Genomic DNA, 19,974 nt, shown 5'->3' with positions numbered 1-19,974 from the left:
TTCAAATATATTTTTTTCAAAATAAAATATTATTTTTTTGGTACACCGGCTCTTCACATCATACGTATATGAGTACACTTATTTAGATCAGAGAAAAGAAGCTGACTAAGAAAGTAGAAAACATTCATCTAATTCTCCTAAAGAAAATTCTTGGAGCAGTGCACCCCGCATAGGAGGCCACTCAATCAATAGCTATGTTAGCCTTTTAATATACATGAGTGGCCTTGAAGGAGCCCCACTCTCTAGCCATCTACCATATATCAAGGAGCCTGCCTGTCCGACTCGAAATGTCGTCCACGAACCGTCTCGATCATAGAGACCGAGTCATCCTCCATGTGGATACACTGTAAATCAGTCATTTGTTAACCAATATAAACTATAAATCGATGTACTACTATTTTATTTAGAAGGAACAGTGCATTATAACATATAAAACATATCTAAATACCCTCGTGGCATAACGACAGTTGATTAAGTGCTATTTTTCCTCTTTAATATTATTCTTTTCTTCCCTCTATAATTTATTTTAAAAAGACGGCATGTGCCGTCCACATCATCAAGATCCCTGGCCCTTCATCCTTTTCCAGCTTTTTAGAATCCAACCCCAGATCTCTCGCTGACCCGTGTCGAGCCACCTGTCGGGTTTTCTTTTCCGCACCACGTGGGGACATGCAGCCGTCCGATGCATCGAACCACCGTCCTGATGAGCAAACGAACAAAAAAGGCAGGGTATAATGGGAAGAAAAAAATAGACCATTTATTCTGACTCGGCTTTAGCCACCGAACCCTCGTCCGTCGGCCAAAAAGGACGAGCTATTAGCCCCTCGTACGGGCGTGATAGCGATAGGGCGCTTTTTAAACTATTTTCCCAACCATTCTTCCATTCACTCGTGCTATTCTACGCCACTTTGGGATGGAATAAAGCGAGAAAAAGTTAACGAGGGATAGACTGGGATTAGATTTTGGGAGGTGGGGACAAGAAGGATTACACGGTTAGGAGTTGAAGCTTACGGAAGCGAGAATTATCATGGCTCTTTCTGCACTCATCCATCTTTCTGCTGCATTTTATAACCAAGGCATCCACACCTTAGCGGCTGCCGTTTTCTGGTTGCTTTTTAGGAAAGGAAGTTTAATTTTGTTAATCCTTAATGGTATGGAGGGCGTAAGATTATATATATATATATATATATATATATATATATATATATATATATATATATATATATATATATATTCTTCTCTAGTTACTTCCAAATTATACGGCTCAGCATTCAAGAGTTACAATAGTTGACCTTTTTCAACATTCCTGGGTTTGGGGAGACAGTAGGCACAGGGACAGTTGAGTCGATCATTCAATGAATATTCAGCTGAGATTGGATCACTGTCGTTGAGGCTACTTCCTTTCTTGGTGGACAAAGGGTTTTCTATGTGCAATTTTTTCTATGCATGATATAATTAGTAATTGCGTCCAATATCCGATCTAATGAAATAAAGTAATCTGGTAGATGGAGACTGATCTCTCAACTTGGTTGAAACTGGGTTATACGGTATGAGAGCTGATCAAAGATTGTCAATACATGTTCGGCTGGAAAATCTCCAATGCTTGAGCTTTTTGAAGGAAGGATGAAAGAAAAGTGATGAGGCCAAAAATCTCTTGGTTTATATAGAAAAGACGGTGCTAATCTATCACAATTTAGATCATGCAATCTCTTGACAAGCTACCATGCTCTTTCTTTATCTGCCCTTCTAGATGGTCACTATCTTCCTTATTTGGTACATCGAGATTGCGTCAAGCTGTAATTGCTTATGCTAATCGTTCGAAGATTTGCTCGGCTGCTGACTTTGCATAATAGGTGCCACACTCTTGAGCTAATGGGTATGATTCCGGTGAGTGTGTTTCCAAGTAGTCGAATAAGAACATCATCACTCAATCATGGGCGCACATTATTTAAATTTGCACTTATTTAAGAATTTTTTTTAAAAAATATTTGTATTCCAAGCCAGACCTCGATATTAGATGTGTCATGTATAATTAGTTGCTACAACATTGATTATTATAGGACGAAGGATGCTTTAGGGTGGTCGTACCTTAATACCAAAGCAAATTCCATTATTCCATGTCATGAAGTAATTTGTGCTTTATACCGCAACCCCATTGAGCATTGCATTGGTGGTCACGTGAATTGCACCAATTCCCTCACGCCATGTGGCACCGAACTTTTTGATGTCATGATCGGGCTCCATAACATCACTGGTGTGGTAACTCATGTACCTTTACCATTTAAATTGTAAGTATTCATATCCCATAATTATTTTGATCAATATCATCACAAAATAAATTTGACCACAGAACTATAGTTAGTCGATGAGTTTTAGTAATATCTCCGTGATTATAATTGAAAATGTAATCTAATTTTTTTTTGTAACTATCATGTCATCATTTATTGACAATGTCATTGATTACAGGGCATTTAGTATACTACTCCAAGGCACATGGACTGCACCCACTCACATTTAACAAGAAAAGCATGAATTCAGAAGAAAATAGATTCTATTAAATGGATAATTCATATAAATTTCTTATAAAGTAGTTCAATCCCCTCCTCCCTGGAGGAAAAAAAGGATTTTTAGCAATAATCACTTATATTTAGTATATTTTTTAGTAATAGTTATTACCATGAGCGACCCCAGAGAGAGAGAGAGAGAGAGAGAGCTGGCAGATAAATACAAACCCCATCCCGCTTCTTTGCTGTCTCTTCTTAAATTCTCGAAGCTGTACCATACCCAGACAGCGGGCATAGCGCAGAGAGTCAGGGGTATGTGTGAAGGAGGAAAAAAAAGAAAAACGAAGAGAGAGACCGAGGCCAAGACCAAAACCAAAGTCGAAGAAGCGAAAGCCCACAAAAGAAGCAGAGGAACGAAGATAGCCAGAGAAGAGCCCAACGATTCAAAACCCCGACCTTTGAATCTCTCCTCTAGTCCTTGGTCTCTATTTCTGGAAGGAAAGGGATCTGACGGCTCGATAGAGAGTGAAAAGAGAGGAAAGGTGGGAGCTTTTAATTCAGAGGGGAAAGCAGGACCGGGAATTTCTCGAACTTTAATGCGCGGGATGGTCCGGGGGGGATCCACACGGATTGCTGCCGATATTTCCGGTGCCAGCAGCGCCGGTTGCCGAATTTGGCCTCGCCCGGAGCCCGAACCCAGATAAGCTCCCAGCGAGGCAGGGGAGGGAGGGAGGAACGTGGTCGATAACGACAAAGGCCCCTACACGAGCGATGCCACTGCCCCGAGCCTCTCGCTGGGCAGCAGCGCCGCTGCCTCTAACTTAGGATTCGCCCATGTATATAAGGCTGGATGGGTCCTGGAGGACGCTCTCTCGAGTGTATTGGGACCCCAGTGGCGAGTGTTTCTAGGAAAAGGAGCGACTTTTCGAGGCGGACGAGGCCGAGGAGATGGATTCCGGGGACGAGCCAGAGACGCTCGAGCAGCAGGGCAGGAAGAAACGGTGCCACCGGCACACACCGAAACAGATTCAAGAGCTGGAAGCGTATGCTCTGTTCTTCTCTCCCTCTTCGTCGTTTTCTTTGATGTCTTTTCCCCCCCTCCTCCGTTTTCGGGGTTTTGGGAGGGGTGGGGGATGTTTTGGTGATGGAATTCCTTTTGGTTTGTTTTAGGATGTTTAAGGTGTGCCCGCACCCGGATGAGAAGCAGAGGATGCAGCTGAGCCGGGAGTTGGGGCTGGAGGCCCGCCAGATCAAGTTCTGGTTCCAGAACAGGAGGACTCAGATGAAGGCAAGCGCCTCCTCTTCCCTTCGATTTTGTTGTTTTGTTGATTGGATTTCGAGGTAGATGGATTGGTGCCGGAAAAGAGATACCTTTTGGCTTGTCTGATCGATCCGAGTTGGCCTGCAGGCGCAGCACGAGAGGGCCGGTAACTGCACCCTCCGCGCCGACAACGACAAGATCCGTTGCGAGAACATCGCGATGAAGGAGGCGCTCAAGAACGCCATCTGCCCGTCCTGCGGTGGGCCGCCGACCAATGAAGACTCCTATGTCGATGAGCAGAAGCTTCGGATGGAGAACGCCCGGTTGAAGGAAGAGGTATCATAGCTGCTTCAGTTCTACTTCCATTTCCGCTTTTCATCTGCACATAGAGGCGATGGCAGTGGTGGTATCTATGGTGAAATTTCACTCTGTTTCCATTTGTTAGAAAAATCTCGTTCCAGTTATCTTTCAAGTTAGTTTGTAGATGATTCTAGATTCCATCATTGAGAAGAAGGAAAGACAAAATGGTTGATCAAAAAAAAAAAAAAAAGAGGGTCAAGTATTCTATCAAGACTAACGCATGCCTTCGCAAATCTGTTTATGTAATCAGCCAATATTAATTATCGTCATAGCTCCATTTAGGTAGATGAATTGTGGTTTTTATCTCCTGTAACCTTGTCGTAGTTTTATTGCAGCTTAATTGGGTCTGAAGTCTGAACTATGACATCTCATAGTGGATCCGGGGAAGAAGTTGTTATTGCGGAGTTTTAGATTTCAAGACATGTTTGAAACATTCTTAGATTTAAATATGATGATAGATTAAAATTTCTACTTCGCAGCGAATGTATTTTAAGAGAAAACTACTATACTCTTTTCTAATTCAATATGCATCTCTCGTTATGATACCCTTTTTGGTTATTTTTATAGCTCCATGTGGACAGAAGAACCTATCACCATAGCTTTGGTTGATTTGTTTAATTATTTATTCGCTTCATTTCCCAGTATAATGTCATTGAAGCTTGATCGTGTCTCTAGGATTTTGTCTAAATATAGGTGAAAGGAAGTATTCATTATATCAGCAATTTTGGTTTTCAATGTTAGGGTATGAAACAATTATGGTGTATTGAGAACTTGGCATTAAACTCTCTTTTTATTCATTTGTTTGTCTGGTCATGTGTATTGCTAAATTTCTGTACTTTCATATAAATGGAAGAGATTATCTATCTTCAGTCAATTTGATTGAATTTCTGTTTGCTCCATTCCCTACTATTAATGGCGTAGCAGCTTTTATCATGTCTTTAAATATTCGCTAAAGGAAGTGGGGGTTATAGCATCAGTTTCTGCTGTCAAAATTAGAACTCATTGTTTAAAGTCTGATTAGGATTAAAAATCAATATTTTGTAGCAGTACCAATTTACTAGAGTAGGCATTTATTCCCTCTTTTGATTCAATATTGCTTGTCTCATACATTATCTTCAATATTGCTGTACCTCCATATAAACAGAGGCAGAGGTAATTCGAGCTTCTGTTAATTTGATTTACTATTTGCTCGCTTCATTTCCCAGTTATTAATGAGACTGCAGCTTAATCACCTCTTAAGGATTATGTCAATATATGTAGAATGGGAAACAGTCAATGACTAAAACTGATGATAGGAAGTAAACTTTAACACTTGTTGTCTTTTAAGAATAAGCATTTATGCCCCTCTTGGATTCAGTATGCTTATCTGATCACACTGATTTTATTTTTGCTATAGCTCCCTAGGAATTGAAGGAAGTGGTTCTTGTAGCTTTGGTTAGCTTAGTTTGATATAAATTCAGTTCATTTCCAGGCATTAATACCATTGCAGCTTGATCATGTCTCAAGAATTATATCGAAATATATATTTAAGTAGTTTAACAGCAATTTCCACTTACAAATTAGAGGGAAATACGATCACTTTTTAAAATTTGATGATAGATTAAAAGTAAAACTTCATAGTAGGAGTCTTCAAGAATAAGCCTTTTTTTTTTAAGGAATAAGCATTGACCCTCTTTTGAAGCAATATTTTCATCTGATAATGCTATTTTTAATATTGCTGTAGCTTCATATTGTATAAATAGAGCGCAGAGGTTATTCCAGCTTCAATTGATTTGATTAAATGCATGCTTGTTTTCTCAGTATTAATGTCTTTGAAGCTTCTTCATTTTTTGATGTTTATATTTAAATATGCAAAAGATGTTGTTGTAGCTCCAATTTTGAATATCGGAATGAGAATGCCAGATAGTAATTCGTTAAAATTGACAAACAATTAAAGTGTACCTTTATAATAGTTGTCATTTAAGTCTAAGCATTTATGTCCTCTTTTGATACAATATTTTTGTGTGATGGTACCATATCTAATAATGCTATAGCTACATATGAACAGAAGGGAGAGCTTGTTCTGGCTTCAGTTAACTTTATTTAACATTTGTTCTCTTCATTTCCTGGTATTAATGCTATTGCAGCATTTGCATATCTCAAGGAGTATATCAAACTAAAGATTTGAGTAAGTAGCTGTTATAGCATCAATTTTGTCTCGCGAAGTATTAAAGATTAAAATAAATGGTGTATTAAAGATTAAAATAAATGGTGGATGAAAAGTAAAACCATTGTAGAAGCAGTCTTTCAAGACTAAGCATTCTGATTATGCTATTTTTGAAACTGCTACAGCTCGATATGAGTAGAAGGAAGAGATCATTCTAGCATTGGTTAATTCATTTTCTTCACTAAATTTCCCAATATTAGTGCTATTGCACTCTCTCTCTCAGGGGAAACAAAAACAGAAAAAAAAATCTTATTGTTGCTTGATCAGGTTCGGATAATTGTGTCTAAATGTAGACTCAAGTAATTGTCATTAGAGCAATTTCAACTTCAAAATTAGAGTGTTAATTTCTCGATACCAATGCCATTGTAGCTTCATTGCATCTTTAGGATTTATATCTGAAGATAGAGGGAGCAGTTGTTATAGTGGCGATTTCATTTTTCAAAATGAGTGGTTAAATATGATGATGGATTAAAGTAAAACTTTAAGTAGCAGTCTTTTAAGAGTAAGCTTTTGTACCTTCTTTTAATGCAATATATTTTTGACCAATCGTGCTATTTTTGATCCTGTTATAGCTCCATATGAATAGGAGATTGTTCTGGCTTATATTAATTGGTTTTGATGTCTGTTTGCGTCATTTAATGATATTAATGCCATTACTGCATTACTGGTTGTTGAAGATTACATCTCAATGTAGATTCAAGGAATTAGTTTTAGTAGCAGCAGGTTTGGTATCTAATATTAGTGTGTGAAAGTGTCAGTTTTGCATACAATCTGTTTATCTGACAACCTGTTTATGATATTCTTTTCCCTCCATTTAGCTAAGGAGGAAATTGATTTTCTTTATGTTAATTTGATCAAATTTTGATGCAGCTTGATCGTGTCTCAAGCTTTGCATCTAAGTATCTAGGAAGGCCTGTTACCCAACTTCCCTCAGTCCAGCCAATGGCAATGTCTTCACTAGATCTGTCAATGGGGGGTTACAGTAATCCAGGGCCTAGCTCTTCCATTGATCTTGATCTCCTCTCTGGAAGTTCATCTACTGTTATGCCATTTCCTTTTCCTGCAGCAGTTTCGGAGATTGAGAAACCTCTTATGGTGGATCTGGCCACCAGGGCAATGGAGGAATTGATCAGGTTAATACAGACTGATGAACCCCTCTGGGTGACGGTTGGGCGTGATCGGAGGGAGGTACTTCATCTGGAAACCTATGAGAGAATCTTCCCGAGGCCAGGTCAGCAGTTCAAGTACGCAGATTTCCATACTGAGGCCTCAAGGGATTCCACTGTGGTGATTATGAATTCCACAGCATTGGTTGATATGTTCATTGATGCAGTGAGTTTCATAGCTTAATTATTTGACCAATATTCTTTTACTAATCTATGTTTGGACTTTGGAGTGAGTTGAATGTGGTTTGGTTGTAGAGCAAGTGGGCGGAACTATTTCCTACAATTGTTTCTAAGGCAAAGAACATTGAAGTACTTTCAACTGGAATTGCGGGCAGTAAGAATGGGACTTTGATATTGGTAATTAAACATCTCATTCCCTTCTAATTTTGATTCTCTCGGACATCTTGTATTTTTTTCTAATTCAAATTCAATGCAGATGTACGGGGAACTACAGGTTCTTTCGCCAGTCATCCCTACCCGTGAATTCTGCTTCCTGCGCTACTGCCATCAAATTCAGCAGGGTTTGTGGGCGATAGTTGATGTTTCAGTGGACTACCCTGGAGAGAATCAGCTGACCTCTCGATCACAGAGGCTTCCTTCTGGCTGCTTGATTCAAGACATGCCCAATGGCTATTCTAAGGTGATTCATAGTTTCCTATGCACATAAAAAGCTTAGTTAATAGATTTGAATTCTACCTTTACTGATTAGGAGGATATTGGTTAATGCTGTCATAGATAACTTGGGTTGAACACATGGAAATCGATAAGAGGAACCATACCCATCAACTTTATAGGAATCTAGTAGATAGTGGAATGGCATTTGGAGCACAGCGTTGGCTCTCCACCCTACAGAGGATGTGCGAAAGGTTTGCATGCTTGATGGTGGCTGGGATTTCGAGCAGGGACCTTGGAGGAGGTAATACATCAGCTACTTTTTTGAATAAACCAATGCTTTAACTACTTGTGGTGGTTTAAAGAATCTTTAGTGAGTTTGTGAAACTTGCATTTGACTGTGACTACAACTATGGCAACCAGTGATTCCCGGGCCTGATGGAAAAAGGAGCATGATGATGCTTGCCCAGAGAATGGTGAACAATTTCTGTGCCAGTATTACTGCATCCAATAACCACGGTCACAAATGGACCAATCCCTCTGGATTAACTGATGTTGGCGTCCGTCTCACTATTTACAGAAGCCCAGGTCCTGCCAGCCACCCCAGTGGCCTCATCCTCAGTGCCGCAACCTCTATATGGCTACCTGTACCATCACAGAGGGTCTTTAGTTTCCTCAAAGATGAAAAAACTCGAGCTGAGGTTTGTGTTCACCTTCTTAAGATATCTTGGTCATAATAGATATAGTATTAGTGGATTTCAGATATAGCAGCCTGGTGGTCGCACCCCTCCACATGGTTGGGGATCCAGATTCTGGGGAGGCAATTCTCCTATCTTTTTTTTTTTTGAAGTGGTTGGTGGTTCTGCCACAGATTTTCTTACCAAAAATTAAAAAGTAAAATAAAAAGAAAAAAAAATCTAAAACCATGTTTATACAAATACTTTTTAGTGGGATGTTCTCTCGAATGGCAATTCGGTGCAGGAGGTCGCGCGTATTACAAATGGTTCGCATCCAGGGAACTGCATTTCTCTACTTCGTGTAAGTTCCGTGAATGTTTTTTTCCTTGTCCTCAAATTTTATTCTTCCTCTTATAGATTTTTTGATTTTGGTTCTCTGTTATATGTGCATGAAGTCAGATAACACCTACATACGTGTTAGTCTTATTATCCATTTTATACCTATCATTTATTAACTTTTTATAGAATTCCACCATTAACTTATCCTAAGCATTCTTTTTACAAATCTGAGCTGGTTCTAAATGCAAGTGTCTCGAGTCAGAAGGTTTTCATACTATGTCTTTTATGATGGCGAATGATGCAGGCTCTCAATTCTGCACAAAGCAACATGTTGATACTCCAAGAGAGCTGCATCGATGCATCTGGCTCACTCGTAGTCTACACTTCCATCGATCTACCGTCCCTGAACAATGTGATGAGTGGCGAAGACCCATCAAATGTACCACTTCTGCCATCAGGCTTCGCCATATTACCCGATGGACAACCCGTTGGGGGAGGGGCCTCCACCAGCTCAAATCCGATGGGAGTTACCTCGGGCTCACTGGTCACTGTGTTATTTCAACTCCTTGTGAGCAGCTCCCCATCTGCTAAACTGGATATCGAGTCAGTGACGACTGTCACTCAACTAATAAGTACCACAGTACAGCAAATGAAGGCTGCCTTGAACTGTCCCAGTATATAATAGTTTGAAAAGAATGCATTCCTTTTCACCCCCACCCACCACCATCCTCCTTAACTGCAGCATATCTGATGGGCTTGGGGGGCTCTTGAAGTTAGGCATTTAAGAAGGGATTAATGTAGCTCTTTCTTTTCTTTTTTTTTTGCCCTCTCCTTTCTTTCTGTGGGTTGGCCTTGAATGCTTCCATCCAAAGCTAGTACTGGGATTTCAAATACTGCTGCTGCTGCTGCTGCTGCTGCTGCTGCTGCTGATGCCAGCTTCAATACAGCTCAAAAAATTTTACAGGAACCAGTCAGACTTTTGATCAGTCTTTAAATAGGGGAGTCAAGAACGCACCATTGCTGTCGCTCATCCTCTGCTGTCATGACTATGGCTTGGCTTTCAGGTCCTCCTTTTGGTCTGCTTCACTTCTTCCCTCCTTCATTTTGGTCCCATTCTCAGATTCTTTCATGCAGCAAGGGGTAATGGTTCGGGTATTGACTTCTCTCGATGAACATTTATCATGAGCATTCACTTTTGAAAAGAGATTAAATGATAAAATGACTTATCTTTATTACATTGGTGTTATTTGCGTTCCTCTAGTTATTTAGCTTGATCTGTGGTAATAGGGAACAGCTGAGTTTTGTACCGTTCCTAAATTTGATCGAGCTGTTCATCTGGGCCTTCGATGATAGTGTGGTCCTTCTGTCAGTGGCAAATGAATGAGTAAACCTGACACGAGTTGTACGCTTGAAATTGGGCAGGTCATTTAATTCTGCTTTATTTCTTATCTTCGACGCCAGGCCTTTGTTGAATTTGTTCGGCAAAAATGAAGTTCTGCTTGCTTTAATTACTCTCTTGATCTATGCTTTCGTTTCTTTTTCTGTTGAGAGTCATCTTGCTGCTATAACTTCTTTAGATTTTAATTTTTCAGCAGTTTGTTTTGTTTGAATTGTTTTGTGTCTTCCATTTGATGCACGGTATCTATTTCTTGGCACACGAACATAAAATAAATTTGAATCAATTGCTGATATTTTTAATAGCCATAACCAAATAATTAAGGCCGTTTCTTTATTTTCTCTGTTCCTTCATAAAAAAATGTTTTCAGTTCACTTCACATGCACCTTAATGCATGATAATGTATTTGGGAAAGACAATTAATCTAAGAGCATTGCAAGCAAAGTCACAAACTTCAATTATCAGAAAATCTAGGTTATTCATTTTTTTTATCCACCAAATGATTTAGGTTGTATTACTAGTTCATCGCATCATCCCATGATAATTCAAAAGTTGTAGGAGTTTTTCTCAAAGAAAGTATTTGACAGCAAACCGGGCTTTCACTAAAGGTTGCACTCCGTGTTTGAACTTTAATGTTGTTTCGTATTTGAACCAAGTAATTGTAATTCGTGGTGTTCCCATAGGTATTCTCAACATTAAAAAAAAAAAAAAAACAGAGAAAAAAAAGGAGACACCTACAGCTTTCTGATTTGTCGAAAGGTCATAAACTTTGCAAACTTTTCCGATAACCTATTCACAGGTGGTTCACAAACAATGTTTAAATGATGATTATAGAGTTTTTTAGCCACTGCTTGCATTTTTGTTAGATGTAGATGTATTTGTACAAAACCTTAAGTTTTTCTCCTTAATGTATAATACTTAGGTGAGAACTATTAATTATGTGCAATTCTTGTATTTGTTAACTTATTGAGCAATTCATTTCTTGATGAATGCATTGCACTGATTATGAACACTCTTTGAAATGTTGCTTAATTAATATATCTTTCTGTTGGTCATTTTACAATTTTGTGATTTGTAAAACATTTTCCAACTTTTTGTTGAATTTTCAAACTTCAACCTTTTTTTTTGCTGCTCTTATCATCTTAATTGAATGGTTCACAAATATTGATTTTTGATCTATATTCTTCAGCAAATCTACTACAAGCCTTTAACCATGCCGTGCCTCTCAGCCCATTTCCTCTTTTGATGTTAGGGATTAATTCCCATGTAAAGGCTCTTAAATCTCTATGACACCTAGAAATGCGTTATGAAGGGCATGTGCCATGTCCTGGACATTCAGCATGCGTGCAGGTAGATGATAAGGATGGGTGTCAGTGCCAGGGTGACATGAAGAGCATATGGAGGAGAGATTACAGGCATGAAGCAAGAATGTTTAAAATAATGATTCACAATAATAAATAAGAGATATTCTTGGCGGAGTTTTTCTAATTTGCGCATGATCATGCATTATGATCTTCCTTCATCTCAAAAACACATTACGATCTTTGTACCTATTGTGAGGACTCATGCGGGCATGTGTTTAGTCCCACGTCGATTATTTGTCGAGAAGATCTTGTGTAATTAGTTGTTGAGGAGGAGTATAAAAAGGGGGACCTTTATGTCACAGTTTTATCTTATGGATCCTACTTGTTCCATGAGCAATTAGTTGCTTTTGGGCAGTTCGAAAACTTTTATATTAACAAATCTACAATTGGAATGGTAGGGAAATCCAAATTTTATGGAGTGCTCACAGTTTTATCTTATGGATCCTACTTGTTCCATGAGCAATTAGTTGCTTTTGGGCAGTTCGAAAACTCTTATATTAACAAATCTACAATTGGAATGGTAGGGAAATCCAAATTTTATGGAGTGCCAACTCGTGGCATATGGCATTTAACTTCAATAAATCTGTGGGGTATGAAGATTTCCTTCTCTTTTTTTTTGTAGTTCTTGCTAAACTCTCCAACTTGATGGGTAGAAATATCGCAGACTTTGCATGATTTTAGAATTGAAAAATAAATGCTTCTTTGAGAAAATGTTAGAGACTCTGTTGAGAAGGAATTGCCTTCTCCCAGGTTAACTAGTCCAAATATATGAATATGTTACCATGTTTGTGCTGCGGAGGGTTGAGGAAATATCCTATGAATGCCTTGGGATCTCATATTAGAGCAATGGTTCACCATATATACGATCTCATACCTTTTTTAAAAGTAGAGGGCAATGGTTCACCATGTCATATTAGAGCAGCTTATCTGCATGATTAATGTTTATAAAAAACATAATCAGAATCAACCATATGGAATGATGCCATAAATATGTCCACCACCATTGGAATTATGCTAAAGCACTTGATTGCTTATCTTCACACAATGCACCTTATTTAAGAGTAGAATTAGGGACTTTATTGGGTGTGTCCGTACTCGTATAGTATGACACGCCTGCTCTAATGAAAAAAAAAAAAAAAAAAAGTTAAAATTGTGCGAGATTTATGTCAAAATTTTGCTTTGTGTATTTTCAACAACAACTTTCGGCTGGCAAAAGTGGAGTTTAAGAAACAAGAACTGATATCTCCCAAGAAACAAAAAAGCTGATAACCCAACAAGTCTGGCCCAGATTATACATGGTTTGGCCTGGTTACGAGGCTCAAATCTCTGGGCCATTTTGGTCTTAGCTCTTACGTGAAGTGGCTATTGGACCGTATGAGTACAAAGCATTAGATTTTTTTTTTTTTTTTTTTTGGGTACAAGCCTTAGTATTCCCTTTATTAGGTAAGAGTTGGACATGGCATGGCATGTAAAGACTCATACGTGTGTATGTTTAGTTTCACATCAGCTATGCACTAAATAAATTTTAGGTACTTATACAAGACTAAAAAAATTAAATACTACGTTCTTCTAGCTAGCTTATTTGGGCGAAGTTTGATTTATTACAAATAGTATTAAAGCAGATCCAACTTATGACATTTGTGGACTAGGGACACTACAATGCAAGTTTATTTAGGTTAAAATAATATGGCTTGAAGGGATTCGGCCAACTTCAATATCTGCTTCCAAATGGACTCATGGGTCAATTATTGATCCCCAGTTAGACCTAAAGATTTGCAACTTAATCCCTAGGACTGGACAAAAAAACTTGCATGGAAGCATGAGTAGATGCTTTTAATTTTATCTTATGTTTCCTTCAATTAACGGTATACATGTGTTGGTGCTTTTAATTTTATATTTCCTTCCATTAACACTATACATGTGTTGGTCTACTATAGTTAATGATGGCTTTGCATCGCCATTTATTGGAACTCTCCCTTGCACAACAATTTTCGCTTGAGTTTGACTCATTCAATATAAATTTTAAATTGTAAGCATTATGACTAAAATTTGGTCCATATGGTAACAAAATCATGCCATTGGGTGACTCCAGGAATATGCATTTCATTTCTAACTGTTCCATGCCATCCCCAATAATTGGTAGTTGATGATATTGACATAGTTTAGCTTGATAACTGACTATTATTATTATTATTATTATTATTATTATTATTATTATTATTATTATTATTATTCATGTATAATCATTACTAACTTAGCTGCAAGTTGTCACCATTATAATGATTAATGCTTGGTGTATATACAACACCATGTTCCACACTTATGATTGCAAAAAGAAAAGAAAAAGAAAAGAAAAGAAAAGGAAAATGTGCGTGGTGCCTGTTATGTGCACAATAAAAATTTTTGGACCTATTTTTATGGGTCTAATGACTACATATTTAACTACACCCTCTTGAAATTTACACCAGCCACTCATGGAATGTAACATGAGAATTTGGTGTACTTAAAACAGGATCAAGGAATAGCATTACTTCCGGGCTATCCAGAAAGATAAACAATGTGACTAGCTGGATGACCTCCTTTACGGCGCATTATTTTGGTGGATTTTTCTAGGAGAACCAAGCGGATGTTTCTTACTTTCTTCAACAGCCTCTTTTTTCTGGCTTTGTTGGTTGTACTCACATGCGTGTCATATGAAGCGCTGATGTACCAAAAAAAATAGCATTACTTCAAACAAAAAAACTAAGTTTATATCTTATCAAGTAGTTGCGTTAGCAATAAATTAGCTCTTCATGCAACTAATAAACGGTTCTTAAAATCCTATACAACTTACATCTTTATTTTTAGATTTTTTTTGCATATATATCCTCCAAAATATATAAAATTATATAAATACCTTTGTAAAATTGTTATTTACATATATATCCTTATAAAATACTTATTTTGCATGGATACCTTTATATATATATATGTGTGTGTGTACGCGCGCATCCATACCATCTAACGCTGTTGAAAAATAAATATTTTAATTTTGAAATGACTGAAATATCCTTATAGATAGAAGCACAAAAAGAAAACTTTATAAGGATACACATACAAATAGCAACTTTGCAAGGGTATTAATGTAATTATGCATATTTAAGAGGGTATACACGTTGAAAAATTCAATAAAAATGATCAAAATTTAGTAAAGATAATTCAACTGTTCTTAATAAAAAGATAGCAAAAAAAATGATTAATATTGTCATGTCATATTATTTCATATTAATATTAACTCTTATAGAATGAATTGTGTTGTTTTTACGAAATTCTCACTTAAAAAATAAATAACAACTCAACATTTATACTAATCTAAGCATCTATATTTAATTTAAATTTGATATATTTTATTTTTTTTAAAAATAATGAAGAATATATAGATGTCATATATTCAATAATGATAATTATATTAAAATCAAATATAGAATAGCATTACCAAAATGATCATCTAATATTCCAACTTGATCGAACCATGATCTTTAAAAAAAATTGATAATGTAGTTTTAATCTTTTTTTGCTTTTTTTTTACTAAGTTTTGATTTTTTTAATAAATTTTTTAACTGTATACTCTTCTAAATATGAGAAATTGTATAAATATTCTTGTTGCTATTTACGTATATATTCTTATAATTTTTTTTACATATCTATCTATAAAAATATTTCAGTCATTTTATTTTAACTTGTTCATTTTTTAACGGTGTTAGATGATATAGATATACATATAAAAAAAAGAAAACAAGAATATACATATAAATAATAATTTTATAAAAATATTTATATATTTATATATTTAGAGGGGTATATATAAAAAAATTTAATTGCAGCTTTCTCCAACAGTATTATATGTGTTCAGGAAAAAAAGACTTTAATATACATACACGTGTAAGCATCCAAGCCTGCCAGAATGACTGACTTGAGACTTGAATTTCCTGTAAGAACTTAACCAAGGGGCTTGCTCACGGGGAGACTGTAGTTTGTTCTACTCGAGAAATCTACACATGTACTTCTACTGCTCCTCTATGTACTTATATAGTTATATTTGATACCACTATATCTCACATTATCTTTCCTCAAGTCTTTTCAGTTTTCTACATGAAATAACATTCTCTTTAACACAATACATGCGCTGATCATTAACTAGGTGTTAAAAAAATGTCAGTTCCAGACAAATTATTTTATCAAACTTTGTTGAGATATAAGTGAGAAGTATGCATGTTGCTTCTACAGGTGATATGGAAATTATGCTTTACATGTAATTCACTGGTCTAAAATATGATGACAAACAAAAATTATTCGTATAACTCTTAATCAATTGCTTTGCCTTTGCATACCAAATAAAAATTTTATATTCAAACAAATAACAAAAACCAATAGCATAAAATAGATTATTTGAAAGATGAAAGATGATATTAATAGTTTCACGGCATACTTTTTTTTTTTATATACTTACTATTACACTAAAGTTAAATCTTTTTGCATAAAAGAAAAGACCTTGATTCATCTAAAATGATCCGAAGTAGCTTCCTAAGATTAGAATAAGAGGGACAAAAAAAGAGAAAATATTCAAACACCTATAAGATCCGCGTGAGGGACGATAGTTCCCTTCACCCAAGGAACGAAAAATATGATGCTAAGCACCAAAAAAAACCTTTTGAAGGAAGAGATAAATATGCCTCAAATTGAAAAGAAATGAGAGGGGATAAGTATGGCGGTGTAGCAAATACAACTTACAGGTGTTTCCCTCCCAATTTTCATCTTTTTTTTTATTATTTTTCAAAATCCATTTCTTTATCAGTTAGATACGGAAAAGCCCAACGTACCTCTAAAAAGATCATAAATTACAAAATACTCATTTATTACAGGCTTATATTATAGGAAAATCTATGTTTCCTCTTCCTCTCTCTCCATATCACACCGCTGCAAAGAACCCCAAGAGGCAGCTCTCTCCAAGGCAAGCCCTCTCTTCCCTTTATTTCCTTCCTCATCAAGAACTCTTCAAATCGCCATTTTTTTAAGGCTTTCACCTTTTTTTTTTTTTTTTGCGTTTTCTCGCGATATCTTGTTTTCTGACGCAAAGATCCCACCTTGGAACCCTAAAGCCGAATCTTTTACCTTGCGTTCGAGAATGCGGACATTTAGGGTTTCTTTCGGCGGGCGCTCCGACTCTTTTCTCGTTTGTTTGATCGGTTTTTAGAATTAGGGTTTCTTCCAAGATGGCTCCTATGTGGTATTATCCTTCATTATTCTTCGATTTTCTCCGTTTTCGTTGATCTTTGATCCGTTTTGCGTAATGGATTTTCTAGGAGCGACGGGGAGAAGGCAATGTGGTAGATGGGCTGGTTGAAACCGGTGGAAAAATTCGATCTTTTTGGTGTTTTCTGTTGAATCTCGGGGTGGTTCTTGCGGCTCGGCCAATATGGATGACGATGAGGGATTAGGTATTCGGAATTGGGGCTACTACGACCAGCCCTTGAAGGGGAATCTGGGGCTGCAGCTCATGTCCTCGGTGCCAGAGCGTGATACGAAGCCTTTGCTATCCAACGGGGGGTTCCTCCATCGGGACTGCGGGGTCGCCGAGCCGTCGATCCCGATGGACTTTGTGAGGGACGGGTGGATCCACCATAATAGGGACAACAAGATCCTCCATGTGCTGCCGATGAACCACCACCAACACAATTATGGCATGCTCCCGGATCCCCCCGGCGCCCACACCCTCCAAATTCTGCAGCCGCCTGAGCCGCCTAGGGATGACAAGGTCCTGATGATGGAGGACCCTGGAGGCAGAAATGAGACTCCTTTGAAGAAGAGATCCCAGGGCCGCCCGCACAAATCCCCGAAGCCAAAGAAGCCGAAGAAAGTTGCTGCACCAAGAGACGAGGCCACCAATGGTTCAGTCTCGCGTGGGAAGGCTGGGAAGAAGAGCACTGGGTTGGTTATTAATGGAATTGATCTGGACATCTCAGGTATCCCTACTCCAATATGCTCTTGCACAGGCACACCGCAACAGTGCTACAGGTGGGGCGTTGGAGGGTGGCAATCAGCATGCTGCACCACTAGCATCTCATGTTACCCCCTCCCTATGAGCACCAAGAGGCGGGGGGCTCGCATTGCCGGCCGGAAGATGAGCCAGGGTGCATTCAAGAAGGTGCTGGAGAAGCTTGCAGGAGAAGGGCATAATCTTTCTAATCCAATTGACTTGAGGACTTTCTGGGCTAAGCATGGTACCAACAAGTTTGTGACTATCAGGTAAACATGTACAATATCTGGCTTTGTTAAGCTTCGCCTCTGCATTTGGTCTGCATCTCCTGTATATGTATATTTGTCTCCATTTGCAGAGGCACTCTGAATAGCTTGTAGCCAGATTTCTTTATCAGCCATATTTACATGCTTTTTTTTTTTTTGCTAAAACATATTTACATGCTTTTTGAGGTTCAGATATTGGAGTTATGCGGACATGTTGATGCCTTCTTTTCTCTTTACAGCCTGTAGTTTTAAGAGAAAGAGTGCTGTCTAATTTAGATGGCTTTTCAGTTAATGGGTAGAACGTTTTCCTGACTTCTTTTCACTCCTTGCTTTAAGATCTCACTCGAATTATGAAGATTCTGAGAAGGGTTATAATCGGTGTCTTAATTCTTTGTGGCTTCATAATCTGAAGTGTTTTATTATAGATGACTGGATAAAGTTGCGATAATATGTTCTTGTAGCCATGATGGTGTCACCGGTTAGTTTAATGTTATTTTTGTGATATCTTGTATATTTGAATCTCAGATATAATTTTATCATTAAATTTGTTTGTTCCCCCTCATGTAGTCAGTGACAGGTTCAGCAGCGTTCAAGCACAAGAAATTGACTGCATTTCTGAACGTCAATTCTTTAAATACCCTGTTATAGGCATCACCTACCGGCTTTGCCATTGACTCATGATCAATTATGCTTATTACATGGGTATTTTTTAATCAAAATCCAATTTTTCCTTATCATATGGATTAATGTTGTTGTTATTATTTTTATTATTATTATGTTGCATTCTTGAGAGTTATCTGTCACCAATAGTATTAACTGCTGTGCCCATCAGATTTAGCTGAGAATTATCAGATTCTTTGTTTACTTGAGCAAGATCAAGGTTGATATTTAATTCTAGTGTTGTCTATTATGTAGTCTAAAGGGTCTAAGTTTGATACACTACGTGAGATTGTGGCATAGTTGGTTCTCATCGAATTCAGCTCAATATTGGTGTTGATCTTTTAAGATGTCTCTTTCTTATAAATGGCCTCTAGTTATGGGTTAAGTGATGTAACCCTTGTGTTTACAAAATAGATAAAATTAGCAAACCCAAGAAGTGAACAGACTCTTTTGTTGCAACCTGTGATATGATTTGGCAAGAAAAATCTAAAGATTGAGATCTTGCTAGTCATCATGCTTGTTATGAAAACACCTGTTAGTCACCTAGAGGAATATCACAGGGTTTAATGATGTGGACCTATTAGTGGAGGCCTTTCAGAATTTAATGATGGTCTATAATGGGAAGTCATGTTGGTCGAAATAATTGAAATAATTTTATATTTAGAGTTTTGATGGTTTGAGCGATATTAGATCATGCAGCTGTATAATATATGTTTGTTTTTTGATGTATCATGTTTAAGTGTTGTCTATGAGTATCATTATTTTATCTAAGTGCATCTGATCTAGTGTTTGCATCTTTGGTATCTTTAAACCTTTCTATACTCTTTCTTGAGGTTTTTTATGTTGCCAGTTAAAAGGAAACTTAACTTCAATCTTTTTTGAGGGCTTAGAGACTTTTCATTTGAAATTGGCCTGTACAGCAGTAATTTTTCCCTTCCAACTGAGGCATCATTCTGCCTTTCTCGAATCAATCCTTGGAGTTTTACTATGACTCAGTGTCTGTCACTGATTGATCATCTTTGAAGTTGTTCAGGACTTCACTTGAATCAGCCTAGGAAGGTTTGGTTCATTTTCCTACAGGGAGTTCAATTTTGGTGGCAGATTATTTGTTGGGTGTTGAAATTCAATGAACCAGGCTAAGTAGAAA

At 37.4% G+C, this 19,974-nt stretch overlaps 2 protein-coding genes across 3 annotated transcripts; both read left to right on the top strand.

Annotated features, from left to right (window-relative positions):
- The first annotated feature begins 2,737 nt into the window (after nucleotides 1-2,737).
- Nucleotides 2,738-10,360, top strand: LOC103705808 (homeobox-leucine zipper protein ROC8-like). 2 transcript variants are annotated; one of them, XM_008789670.4, is made up of 10 exons: nucleotides 2,738-3,547; nucleotides 3,675-3,792; nucleotides 3,913-4,101; nucleotides 7,202-7,663; nucleotides 7,753-7,854; nucleotides 7,934-8,137; nucleotides 8,233-8,413; nucleotides 8,533-8,810; nucleotides 9,091-9,147; nucleotides 9,430-10,360. In XM_008789670.4, exons 1-10 carry the CDS (start codon nucleotides 3,453-3,455, stop codon nucleotides 9,805-9,807), a joined length of 2,064 nt encoding a protein of 687 aa, XP_008787892.2. In that variant the 5' UTR covers nucleotides 2,738-3,452; the 3' UTR covers nucleotides 9,808-10,360. The 2 variants fall into 2 exon arrangements, with proteins under 2 accessions (XP_008787892.2, XP_008787891.2); XM_008789669.4 differs by having other exon boundaries at nucleotides 9,058-9,147.
- A 6,404-nt stretch (nucleotides 10,361-16,764) lies between these two features.
- LOC103705807 (protein Barley B recombinant-like) lies at nucleotides 16,765-18,711 on the top strand. The gene is made up of 2 exons (XM_008789668.4): nucleotides 16,765-16,875; nucleotides 17,228-18,711. Exon 2 carries the CDS (start codon nucleotides 17,341-17,343, stop codon nucleotides 18,172-18,174), a length of 834 nt encoding a protein of 277 aa, XP_008787890.1. The 5' UTR covers nucleotides 16,765-16,875; nucleotides 17,228-17,340; the 3' UTR covers nucleotides 18,175-18,711.
- The last annotated feature ends 1,263 nt before the right edge of the window (nucleotides 18,712-19,974 follow it).

Source organism: Phoenix dactylifera, chromosome 15 (genome assembly GCF_009389715.1).
Source record: "Phoenix dactylifera cultivar Barhee BC4 chromosome 15, palm_55x_up_171113_PBpolish2nd_filt_p, whole genome shotgun sequence".
Taxonomy (NCBI): Eukaryota; Viridiplantae; Streptophyta; class Magnoliopsida; order Arecales; family Arecaceae; genus Phoenix; species Phoenix dactylifera.
The sequence above is the reverse complement of the archived record's forward strand: the minus strand, read 5'-3'. Positions and strand labels throughout refer to the sequence as shown.

What these genes read in the sequence shown, in the direction of transcription:
- LOC103705808 (XM_008789669.4), top strand. Translation starts at nt 3,453, where the DNA reads ATGGATTCCGGGGACGAGCCAGAGACGCTCGAGCAGCAGGGCAGGAAG. An exon ending in ACGCCCGGTTGAAGGAAGAG is followed by an intron (nt 4,102 to 7,201) that starts GTATCATAGCTG and finishes ATTTTGATGCAG; the next exon opens with CTTGATCGTGTCTCAAGCTT. An exon ending in ACTGCATTTCTCTACTTCGT is followed by an intron (nt 9,148 to 9,429) that starts GTAAGTTCCGTG and finishes CGAATGATGCAG; the next exon opens with GCTCTCAATTCTGCACAAAG.
- LOC103705807 (XM_008789668.4), top strand. Translation starts at nt 17,341, where the DNA reads ATGGATGACGATGAGGGATTAGGTATTCGGAATTGGGGCTACTACGAC.